General features: G+C 39.9%; 1 protein-coding gene across 5 annotated transcripts in view; it reads right to left on the bottom strand.

Annotated features, from left to right (window-relative positions):
* PCDH15 (protocadherin related 15) overlaps positions 1–12,812 on the bottom strand; it is a 743,522-nt gene that overhangs the window by 23,851 nt on the left and 706,859 nt on the right. For all 5 annotated transcript variants that reach the window (XM_041729528.1, XM_041729523.1, XM_041729527.1 and 2 more), the window contains one exon: positions 5,841–6,017. In XM_041729528.1, the coding sequence (XP_041585462.1) occupies positions 5,841–6,017 (177 nt within the window). The remainder of the gene's footprint in view (positions 1–5,840; positions 6,018–12,812) is intronic.

Here is a 12,812-nt window from a genome sequence, read left to right as displayed (position 1 = left end):
ATTTTGTAGATATAAAGTAAACTTTTATAGCAACTTCCTAAGTTATTTTTAGGCATGTTAAAAAATATAATAAAGATTTAACTGTTGTTTCCAAGTGCTAGAATTGAATGGTACAACATTTTGTTTGAATTGTTTATCAGATAGAGTAAGAAGTTCCAGATAAAGTACAGATTAAGAGGTTATGTTGCAAGAACACACTATTAGAAACTGGGAAGAATCTGAAGTAGAGGAAGATCGTTAGTTTGGGAGAAAGAATCCACCCAAAGCCTGCGGAATCCTCTAGACGAACCACACATCGACAGGATTCTTGCATTTGACATCTTCCCACCCGGGGGAAGATTTGTTAGTCTTGTTACACTACGAGAACTCCGTTATTTTGATATTTATTTTGGTTTATTCTCAACTTAGGTAAATGTCGTCACTGTTTCCTGGAAGAGTTGATTGCTTTGAACCCATACCTACTCTAGAATATCCTTCTTTTTGCTTTCTCCACACAGAAAAGTTTGCAAAGGTAAAAATTCCTAAGACATAACAGGTTTCCTTAAAAAAAAAAAACAAAAACAAAACTGTGGCTCTGACTCCTGTCACCTTTTACCATTTTATCGTGGATATGGGAGGCCTAAGGCTTATCTGATTTTTTTGTTTCTTTATAATTGAGTCACTTTTGTGTTTCAATGGTATTAAAACATATTCAGATACTTTTCAATGACACATGACGACATTTTCATTGATTTTGTCTGGGAAAGTAATGGAATCTTTTCATTACATTTTTGGTTTATGTTTCTGTGATAAGGACTACAGTGTTTTACCTCAGAGACACCCGACAATTGTCAGGTTGTATCTTCATTGTCTTTTAAATTTATTTTGATCTCTTAATTTGTATCTTTTTTTTTTCTTTTCCTTAATGTGCTCTGCGGTTATGCATATACTTTATACTGTCCATTTGTTTTTCAGATGTTTTCTCTGAATTTCAGGCAAGTTTGGAGGTTTTCCACCCCAAGGTGGAAAACGTGGCCTCAGACCTTTAGGCTTTTGTTTTATACTTTCTCTGATTTGGGGACAGAGCTAGCTTCCACGTGGATCTTGGGAATTTGAAAGAAGCTTTATAAGAACTTGGTATTCAGATTCTATTTTAAAGTATAAATGTGTTCTTTTTTTTTTAATTTTTTAATTTATTTATGATAGTCACAGAGAGAGAGAGAGGCAGAGACACAGGCAGAGGGAGAAGCAGGCTCCATGCACTGGGAGCCCGACGTGGGATTCGATCCTGAGTCTCTAGGATCGCGCCCCGGGCCAAAGGCAGGCGCCAAACCGCTGTGCCACCCAGGGATCCCTATAAATGTGTTCTTATACACTGTATTATAAATGCAGTTTGTAGAGTATCCAGGATTTTCCTACCTTCTCCATTTCTCATTTGCCTTCTGGACAGACAATGTTAAACAGGCTGAATGTACAAAAAAGTGCATGAGCTAAAACTGTCTTTGCTTTTTTATTTTTTATTTTTATTTTTTTAAATTTTTATTTATTTATGATAGTCACAGAGAGAGAGAGAGAGGCAGAGACACAGGCAGAGGGAGAAGCAGGCTCCATGCACCCGGAGCCCGACGTGGGATTCGATCCCGGGTCTCCAGGATCACGCCCTGGGCCAAAGGCAGGCGCCAAACCGCTGCGCCACCCAGGGATCCCCTGTCTTTGCTTTTTTAAACAAATATTTAGTTAAGTTCTATTTTAAAGTAATATTGTCTGTTTCTGTTGAGGGTACAGAAAGCCATAAGAGCCTGTGGCTCCCATGCTGATGACAAAAAAGTCAGATAGATAATCATAAAATAACTTTTTTTTGCACATAAAATGCCAAATTCTAAACCTTGAGTTTCCTCCACAGGGAGAGGAGACCATGCATTGTTTCACGTTTCACAGAACAAGGTAAAGGTGGCTGCCAAAAACAAAACAAAACAAAAAAAAAAGAAATGAGGTAATTTTTTTAAAGGATTTTATTCATTCATTAGAGAGACAGAGAGAGAGAGAGAGAGAGAAAGAAAACACAAGTGGGGTACTAGACACACAGAGGAAGAAGCAGACTCTCTGCTGAGCAGGGAGCCTGATGTGGGGCTGGATCCTAGGATCCTGAGATCATGACCTGAGCAGAAGGCAGATGCTCAACAGACTGAGCCACCCTGGTGCCTGGAAGTGAGCTAAAATTTTCATAAATATTTAGAAGATAAATATGCACCAACATTTAACATTAGCATAAGAGACCCACGCACACAAGAGGGGCTGGCATTGTACTCCCTTGCAAACTGTTTTCCAAGGACCTCCATAAGGTAATCTAGAAACAAGGCCGGAGACAGAAGAGGCATCCCCTTCTAGTGCATGGTTATAGGGAGCAAGCAGCTCTGGCTGGGGTACCCTGCACTTCTCCCATCCTGTATCTCCTACAGAGCAAGGGCCTTAAGGCACAGAAGGAGGGGGGAGGAAGGATCCCAAGCCCTAGGGGTCAGGCTAAACCCACTCTTCTGCTTCTGGGGACAAGGTGTAAGCAAATACCCACCTTGGTGCCTCTCCACCCTGAGAGGGGAACCAAGCAGTAAGGGAGAGAGTCTGCCCTGAAGAGAGGGGTAGGAGGATCCAGAGAGGCCCCAAGTGGCACAGGCTCCCAGGGCCTGCGAAGAGATAGAGCAGTGAAGCCAGACAAGACACAGCCCAGATGCTGGGACATCAGACAGACTTTGATACAGCTCCGCTTAGTACTTCACAGAAGCCAGCAGAAAGCAACAAACATGCTTGAAGTGATGGGAAGTTCAATAAAGTGGAAGAAAGAGTAAGAAGAACCAAATGGAAATGGAAGACTTTGTTTTAAAAAAGAGAGAAAGATGAAGAGTTCCTTTAATGAGCACATCAACAGGCTAACAGATAAATCCATGAACTTGAAACCAAGGCAACAGCAATTATCTGAGGTAAAGCACAAAGAGAGAAGAGGGCGAGAAGAGGAGGAGGACGAGGATAGGAAGCATCCAGAAACTTGGAGAAAAAAGAATTTTAATTAGAGTTCCAGAATGAGAAGAAAGAGAATATAGTTCTCATATAGTTCCAAGAAATATTTGAAAAGATACGGTCTAAGGATATTCCAGAAATGGGAACAATGTTAAAAAAAAAAAACCTAAACCAAAATGCAGATTCAAGAAACTCGAAGAACCACAAGTAGGATGAAAGCAGGATAACAGTAACTTATATTTACTGCAAAAAATCGAAGTGATTCAGATAACCGAAGATAACAAATATCAAAATACTCATAACCTTACAAAACAAAATAAGTAATGTCATTTTAGTGATTCTAGTCTTTGCAGGCATTTATAAACTTTAAAGTAACATTTTGAAATAGTTACATCGATTTTTAAAAGTCAAAGTGAACTCTTTGGGGAGAATATGTTGTTGTTTGTTTGTTCCTAATTCTTTGGCCAGAGAATTCCAACATCTCAGAAGCTTAGGTTTTAGGATCAAGGGAAGTTGAGAGAATAATCCTATTTCCATTGGTTTGGGCATTAAGGGATCATCTTAATGTTCTAGTATATTTGTTCAGTGTTAAAAACTAATAGTTTTCATAACTACAGGAGAGATAATATCGGTGCATTATGAGCACTGGATTATGAAATATATCTATATAAATTCATTATGGAATGTTTCAAGGAACTATTCTAGGGTTTAGATTATTATATTAATTAATACTTAATAATATAGTAGACATTATTAGAGACATTATTAGTGTCTTTCAGCTATTAGTTCAAGCTGCTAAGGGAAAGCTTTAATACTTCATGGTCGTTCCATCCTCTCATCAATACAGAAAATTTTGACTTATAGTTATTTTCTATTTTTCCCTTCTTTCCTGGCTATAATAGTTATTCAACTGAATTTCTATCCATACTCTTTACAGTATAATCTAGGTTTGGGAAAACTTGTTTATTTTATTTTTTTAAAGATTTTATTTATTCATTCATGAAAGACACAGAGAGAGGCAGAGGGAGAAACAGGCTCCCTACAGGGAGCCCGATGTGGGACTCGATCCCAGAACCCTAGGATCACGCCCTGAGCCAAGGGCAGATGCTCAACCACTGAACCACCCAGGCGTCCCAGGAAAACTTGTTTAGAATGAACGATGTTCATCTTGTACTTCCTATGTCAGTTGAAAACTAACTGGCTTTGGTTTCCCAACTGTTTCCCTCTAAAATGTTTACATGTGCAATTCTCTTTAAAGCTACGTTAACAGCCTAAAGAAAACTGATGTTTTTATAGGTAGGAAAAACACCCTACATTCAAACAACCTAACATCATATTTAAAAATAAGACCAATGTTTGTAAAAATACACCTTGTGTTTAAAATAAATGTTAATGACAGTTCAATAGAATATATGTAGTTTCTAAATGATTGTAAAATTAATACAATATACAAAAGTTGGCTTGGTAGATCTAAAATGCTACTTCATTTGGAGGTTGGTTGTAGAATTTGAGAGGAAGTCACTACTCCGTCATCTCTACTTTCCACTGTGATTAACATACTATTTGCCTATGGGCCAAATGTCTATTAAATTTAAGTTGATGAATAACATACTTAATAAGTATGGCTCTTTTATAGTTAAATTGCTATTAAATCACTATTTCATTGTTGCTAAAATAGCAGCAGTGAAATTTTGTTGAAGAACAGCTTTAAATTCAGAACAGAACAGACTGAATTCAGAATGTGTGTGTTTTTTTTTTCTTTTTAAAGATTTTATTTATTTATTCATGAGAGAGAGAGATGCAGAGACAGAAGCAAGCCCCATGCAGGGAGCCTGACGTGGGACTCAATCCAAGGTCTCCAGGATCATGCCCTGGGCTAAAGGCGGCGCTAAACCGCTGAGCCACCCGGGCTGCCCAGAATGTATGTGTTTTAATAAATAAAAGGGTAGATAGATATTTGCTAAATACGTAAATGCGGCCACATATGGAAATATATTTAAATTAGAATATGTGCTCTTTAGTGTGTATATATATATATATAGACCAAGAAAAACTAACATCTGAAATTATGGATTCAGGTACATCTATATGCACCAATACCAATAAATATTTAGAATATATACATACATTTATATATCAATATATACTGTTTAAGTAAAAATGTATTTCAATTTAAATAAGAATTGCAGTCCAAAAGTCTGGTGGACACTAGGTGTCAGCAGAGCAAAGCTGAAACTAACAACAACAAAGCGCTCTAAGTGTTCTAAATAATTTGTGAGAGAGAGAATAAATAGCAGCGTTTTGCTTAGAATTCTGCATTTTCTTTATTTTTAGGATTTGTGACTCAATTATACAAATTCGCCAGAAATGAAATAAATAGATGGAAGGTACAGACTGAGGTGGAAGGTGACTCCCACTGCCAAGTCACGGGAGACAAAGATACTAATTTTTGCTGATTCAATAAAACCTAGAAGCAAGAATCTAGATTTATTCTTAAAATTCATGCCTACCGACACTGTCACGGGCAAACTGCCACTTGCAGAAGGATTCAGTGCTTTCCCCCTTCTGATGGCTGGGGTGTGGGAGCAGGAGTAGAGGTCATCTCTATGGTGTGAGGCCTCTCTAGGGACTGCATCTTGCTCATAATGGACCTTCTGACCTCCAAAGTCACTCTCGCCCATACCTGGGCCTGAAAACCTGTAGGCATGAGGACCCTGGGTGCTATCTCTGGTTTTCCTGCTCACACTTCACTTTCAACAACAATTTGGTGGGTTTTAAACTTAAAGATCAAGATCATCTATAGGTGATATTGTCACCAGAAAGCTGTTAGAGACCATAAAACAACTTACTTAAAAAGCTCATTTCTGTCGATGGCTCTGTTGGTTTGGGGGTCGATTGCGTAGACAGTCAGGTCACATTTGGTGTAATCTTCTAGAGAAAAGGCATCCCCATGCCTGCGAGCACCAATGGACTCCACCACCACCTTGGCACCAGGGATTTGCTCCTGAACATAGCGATCCAGAATCCTATAAATCAAACAAAGTACAAACATGACATTCTGACAGGCTTCCTGGGGGAAAAATCACTCTCAACTTGAAATGACATTTAGTAAATGAAAAATGATGACAGCCTGGTTTTTGCTAATGTTTACTATGAACACTTGAAAAAAATTCTCTATAGTTTTTCAGCATTTAATTTCCGATGATGCTAGAAACTGAATAAGGTAGAAAGAGGTCATCAACCATGTCCTGTTTGAATCTAGACTTTTTGAATTTATGATACCATTTGAGCTTTACATGTCTCATGGGAACTGCCAAGTATATTGTATAAATGGTGCAATTTACAGGAGCCACGGGTCTTAAGAACTCTTGAGTTCACATGGTTGATGTTATAAATTCAACATTCCACCAGATTCTGCGAGACATGGCACATAGCTGTACATCAAGGTCCAGGACTAGGATACTTGTTTCCCTGAGGGTATAAAGACTCTTAGAGCTTGACAGCAATGAGAGAATGCAGAGGTGGTTTGCAATGGCAGGTTTACCAGGTTAAGAGAAACATCGCATGCAAATCTCAGAAGCTATTTGGTTGAATACAAACAACTAAAAGACCTATCTTTCGGCATAGAATCAATGCTATTCAATAGAAAAGACAGAAACAATGTTAACCTATAGGTAATTTTCTGGAAAATACTTTTTTTCTTCTGATTGCATGATTTGATTTTAATTGGAACTACAAGTTATTCCCATGTTAAGTGTCTGTGGTCTCTATTGCCACAAATGACAATTTCCTTAATGTCTTTTCCTTATTAAAAACTTTATATTAAGTTTATATCTATATGTAGATTAACATCAGAATGTATATTATTAAATATTTATAGACATTCAAATGTAAATGAATTGATTTTAATAACTCTGCATGGCAAGTATTTTAAAATCCATCTATAGATTGGACGCTCCATTTGGAGTCCCCCTTGTGAGGCCCTTTCCAAGGGGTGGGAGGCAGGAGGCACAATGTCATCTAATGTCCTTGGAAATAGCTTTTACTTCAGAGGCCAAAACTGACCTGCTTTCTGCTCTTTTAAAAAAGTGTTGCTGTAAGGGGCTGGTGGGTGCTTGGCCCTTGTCAGAAGAGCAGCACTGATACTGAGCCTTGGGAAGTGGTGGTGCCATTGGGCGCAGGTGTGTGGTGCGCACACTGGGGGACACGACCAATGGTAGTGAAGGGCTCTGTTTGCTCTTATTTTCTTTTTAGTTGTTTTGTCTGTTTGCTTTTAAGTGGATATGGACCAGCAGAGTCAAAGTCCCTCTCATTAAAGTACTATTCATTCTCTTCCTTTTCTCACCAGCTCACACCCATGGGTCTGTGTGCCTGACAGTGTCTTTTCTGATGAGATCTTTGCTGAAGAATGAAGAAAAGAAGAATGCATTTTTGCCAGAACCTGAAGAGAATGGCTGCAGGAGGAGACAAGAATGCGGAACAGTGTTCTGTTCGTGTTTTAGGATTCTTTTTCTGAGAGACTTATGCTCCCTTAACAACAAAAAAAAAAGAAAAGAAAAGAAAAGAAAAGAAAGAAGAAAAGAAGAAAAAGAAAAGAAAAGAAAAGAAAAAAAAAGAAAGAGAGAAATAAATAAATAAATAAAGAAAGAAAGAAAAGAAAGGCCTGGGAATCAAACCCCATTACACTCTTGACAGTTCAGTTGGTACAGGCATGAATGATTGTGGTAAAGAACACAGATGTTTGGCTTCAGCTTTCCACTCCTTTACTTATGAAATGCAAAATCTGAGACCAGTAAGAAGCCACCAAAGGCTCAGTCTCCTTAACCACAAAATGAGGAAACCATCTGCCACGAAGGATGATTGTGTGCAATAAATGTACTAATGCTTGTTGTCAAATCTCTGCACAGTTTTGAGAACACAGTTGCTGCTCCATTAAAGATGATTATGCTTATTATTAATTTGGCTTAAATGTTTGCATTAATAAACTCCTCCCCAGCCTCTAATTCATTCAAGACATTTAATGATATTGTGGAATCGTAAAGAAAGCAGATTTCTCACCAGTAATATCAGTTCACAAATCAAAAACCAAATACGAGCACACTGTTAAATATATGGCAAAAGGTGGCTATCTGTCCCAGGACCGGATTTTAATAATTTATGACTGCTGCGGTGCATTTACACATTGATTAAGCATGTTCCAAGGAAATTGTTTATATGTGCATAAACTACGTTTCCCTACAATGCAGAAACCTGTCTATTGAGCTTGTGTTTTTTTTTTTTCTGTATTTCTCGGAATATTGCAGAATCATGCATGACTAAGACTTCAAATGTGGAATGAAATATAGCTGTATTAATTCTTCTATCATGTCAGGGAATCATAAACTAATGAAATCTAAAAATGTGTTATGTCATTTAAAACATGTAGCAGTGTCTCCTCCCTGAATTAATTCTTTTCTCTTAAAAATTAAGAGATCTTCCAAAATGAAATATCTCTTATGATAAAGAAAAAGGTATCCAAACGTAAATGCCTTCCTTATCTTTTCTAAGATAAATATATGTTAAATTAAATTTGAACTTTTTAAAACGGGAACATTTTTGGCTCTTTAGCCTTGCTCTTCAAATGTACATGGTTACACTGGTGCTTCCTAAAGGTTCCCGAGCTCACGATTTTTTTTTTTTTTTAAATATGGCTTTCTAATCCCTTACTTTGAACTGCCTCATATAAATTAGTACCGATGCTTAAATTGCCTTTATGTTTATGTTTTGCTTTAAATTATTAGTACGTCAAACCAATTCATACATATGGTTTGGAACCAAGTGTCCTGAGAATTTACTACATATAAATTCATTAAGAACAAATTATTTGCACACTACTATACAGACACATACGTATACAGAGAGAACGTTGTTTATGTGTAATATCTGTATTGTGCATTTCTCCCTATATCAAGGGAGATGTTTGCAACAATATTTATATAGTGTTACTAATGTTTAGGTCCGGGTGGTGTGATTTTGAGTGTGCCAGAAAAAAGTTCATGAAAACTTTGCTCTTGATATTATATTACTTGAATTTCCTATAATGGGCATAAGAAAACCGTATAGTCATATTTTTAAAAACTCTTCAGCTTCCTATTTCCTCTTCCCCAACTTCTTAAAAAAATCTTTTTTAAAAAAAATATTTCTTTATTTGAAAGAGAGAGAGAGAGAGAGAGAGAGAGAGAGAGAAAAGGAGAAAGGGGGAGGGACAGAGAGCAGAGAGTGGGCGAACCTCAAGCAGACTCCGTGCTAAGCACGGAGCCCGACTCAGGGCTTGATCTCACCACCTTGAGACCACGACCTGAGCTGAAACCAACAGTCAGAAGCTTAACCAACTGTGCCACTCAAGTCCCCCCCACAAAAAAAATATTTGCCTAAATTTTCAGAGTTTAAAAATATAAAAGATTAAGTTGGAATCATACCTTTTATTTATTTATTTATTTATTGGAATCATAATTTTTAAATAAATTTATAGCAACACTCAGGTAAGTGGTAAGTGGAAATTTTCATTCAATCATTCATTTATTTTCATTCTTTCATTCCACAGATATTTAAGAATGCACACTCTGGTGCAGGCACTGTTCTAGACACATGGAATATATCAGTGTGCAAACCCACGATCTCTGACATCACAGAACTTGCTTTCTAACTGAGCAAGATAGACAAGATAATAAAATAATAGAATTGGTTAAGAAACATTGCCATGTGAGCAAACTCCGAGGAGACAGTGAGTAAGGTGGACATTGCCAGCAGGAGCCTTCCACGAAGAGGAAATGGCTAATGCCCCATGTGAAGTGCCAGGTGTACAAGTGTGGCTGGAGCAGAGAAGGTGGGGGCAGATCACACAGGGCCTTGTAAAGGCTGGACGGGCGTTACCTTTTGTTCTGAGTAAAACCAGGATCCATTGCTGGAGTTTCAACATGGAAGTAATGTGTGTGACCTTACATGTAACGGAAGCACACTGGCCGCTGGGTGGTGAACCATCTGCAGCGAGGCCAAGAGTAGAATGGGGGAAACAAGGTAGGAAAGACTTGACGGAGACGAAGAACTTACTACATGCCCAGTCAACTCAATAACTCAGAGGAAGAAAAGACACAACAGAATCCCGAGAACCACATAGTCAAGTATTAATATTATATATTATTAATATGCCTGGCGACATATGCAAGAGGCATGAATCTTTTAAAACCAGATCAATACATGAAATGCTTAACTGCAGAAACACTTCCAGTAATTATCTAGTTGACCTAGAGAGGCTCTGACCTTTTGTGGTTGTTCATTTTGGAATAAGTCAATGTTTATGGATTATTCTTTGTTTAAAGAAGAGCATAAAGGAAAGACTAGAGCTCAGAGGTCAATTTCTGATGCTTCATTATTTCCCTTGAAGTGTTGACCTAGGCACAGAGGGCTCTTGAAAGAGGGTCCCACTTTTTTCAGAGTGCCAGCTGCTTCTTTCAGTTGCCTTTTGTATTGCACGTGGAGCACGGACCCCTTCTCTGCATCATCCTGTACCATCTGGGCTGTTTCCTTGCGAAGTCCAGTATTTCGTGTATGAGGAAAAGTTATGGTGGCAGTGGTATAACCAGTCTTATACGGCAGGCTAGTAAAGCTGCCTGACACCTCAAGAAAACTGGGATTTATGCATAGCCACCAGGTACTATGTGATGATACAGTCTGCTGGTACTTCAGGTCTATAATGTGGAGAAAAATGCACTCAACTGCAAAAATCAAAACAGTGAGAGAGAGGTATTTATTGAAATACGATATTCTGAGGGAGACCCCGCAGGCCTGTGGGTTTTCCACCGTGGCCTGCGCAGGTCTACCCCTGGCACACGAGCTGGGCCGTCATGTTTTCCCCAGACTACTCACACAGTGGCTGCTTATCCCTAGAACAATCCTGTTCTCAAAACCAGCTGAACCTCAACCAGTCCTCTCCAGCTGACACCCTATAGGACATCCTGTCCTCTGTCCCCAGGGTCCTTGGGAGACTTCCATGCCTGGCACTTTCAAATAAGAGCTTCTGTGAACAGTGCTCTGCTTTCCTCCCACAAATTTCGGTCACCTGCCCTCCCCCTCCCTCTGTTGCTTTATAGAAGAAAATTTTCAGAGATGGGCTGATACCACATTTTAGGAAAAGAAATCTAGGGCTCTGTTTTATATTGGATGGGGCCTCTGTTTTATAATGTCCTGATTGCTCGGTGGTTTCATACCTGCCATCAAGCGCACACTGTTTGGCATCTCTAAAGAAATAATACTATGTGGACACTGAACAGGGAAATACACTGAAGTATGTTGGCTACTTCCATCCCTGGAAATAGTGTTGAGAGGTCAAACAACAGCCCCGTGTACAGGTGGCAGTGTTGGATTTTACAGCAGCTCTTTGCTCCTGGACAACAGCAAGACGTCCTCCAGCCAGCTGTGTTCCTGGAAGCCATTTGTTGCACAACCATCCTTCTCTAAGCCATGGGGGGTAGCCAGGCACAGATCCTCTGAATTCCCATTCTTTGCCTCAGACATGATCAGCAGATGAACTGTTTTGTCCCAATGGATCAATCAAACAAACCAACAAACATTCTTGTTAACCAAATATCGGTTGAGCTTTGTGCCTTCCTTCAAGTTTCTGGATTCCGAACCATCCGCTCAGCCTCTAACAGTGGACAGGCCTCAAGGCCGCTCCCAGAATACCTGATGCTGGGGTAAGACATGCTCTGATCTGGGTCCACAGACCTGTCACCTCATTGGCCTGCAGTGGTTTTTTCCTACCCTTGCTCATGCCCCCAGTCAAAGAAAGGCTTTTTCTTCCAAGCTTTTGTGTCCTGTGGAACCTCGGGGTCAGACCGTTCTACTGCAATGGTTCTCCTCCCTCGTCTCTTATGTCCTCTCTCTGTCCTTAGAACAGTCCTCAGAAATACAAGTTTCTCTTCTGAATCCAGATTTGTTTTTACTTGACACACAGGTAGACAGCTAAAGGAGATGGCTTCTCTCACTCCTCTGTAGTCTTATGCAATGAGTGCGTATTACCAGCCAAGGTGGGTGGTATGCAAAGAATTTTTAGCAAACTACACTAGACAAATGATTACCCATGATCCCCTTTCCTGGACCCACTAGGTCCGCGGTGAAACAGCCATGAGGCCCCACATTTCCAATTGCATTGGCTGCTTCTCTCTCAATTAAGACACACGGACTCGCGTCAGCACTGCTTAATTATAATTTAAAACTGTTTGAACCAGCTACAAAATAACACACTAAAGCTTCTTCTGCCACCAACAATGACAAACAATGATGTGCCCGGCCTAAGCGAGCCCCCCGCCGCCCACTGTGGTCATGAGCCGTCATCCTATAGGCTGTGTCCTGATGGCACGTGGAAGCCCAGCTCTCTGAGGGCCAGTTATTTCCATGACAGACTGTGCTGTCCACACCACAAGACTCGTACTGAGTCCTCATCACATACACGAAAAGAAGGCATCGACGACAAAGGCATTATCAACCCCATGACCATGTGGACTTCGTTGGGTCTTGGCTGCAGGGCATTCCTTTCTCCCCCTACAACCCTCCTGATTTCAGTGGAGGCATTAGCCTGGTGCCTACCATGCACCGCTGAGGTGAATCAGGGCTCCTGTCCTGCCTCATCCTGCCCAAACAGGACTGCCGGGGACTCAGGCCAGGCCACTTTCTCTCTGGAGTTTGTTTCTGGAGTTGAAGATGACCCCGGAGTGTAAAATGGTTGGAACTCACTCACTGATGACCTCCGTGCTCCTCAGCCTGACGGCACCCACCATCTACTC

Source organism: Vulpes lagopus, chromosome 14 (assembly GCF_018345385.1).
Source record: "Vulpes lagopus strain Blue_001 chromosome 14, ASM1834538v1, whole genome shotgun sequence".
Classification (NCBI taxonomy): domain Eukaryota; kingdom Metazoa; phylum Chordata; class Mammalia; order Carnivora; family Canidae; genus Vulpes; species Vulpes lagopus.
Note: the sequence above shows the minus strand (reverse complement) of the source record. Positions and strands in the feature narration are given on the sequence as shown.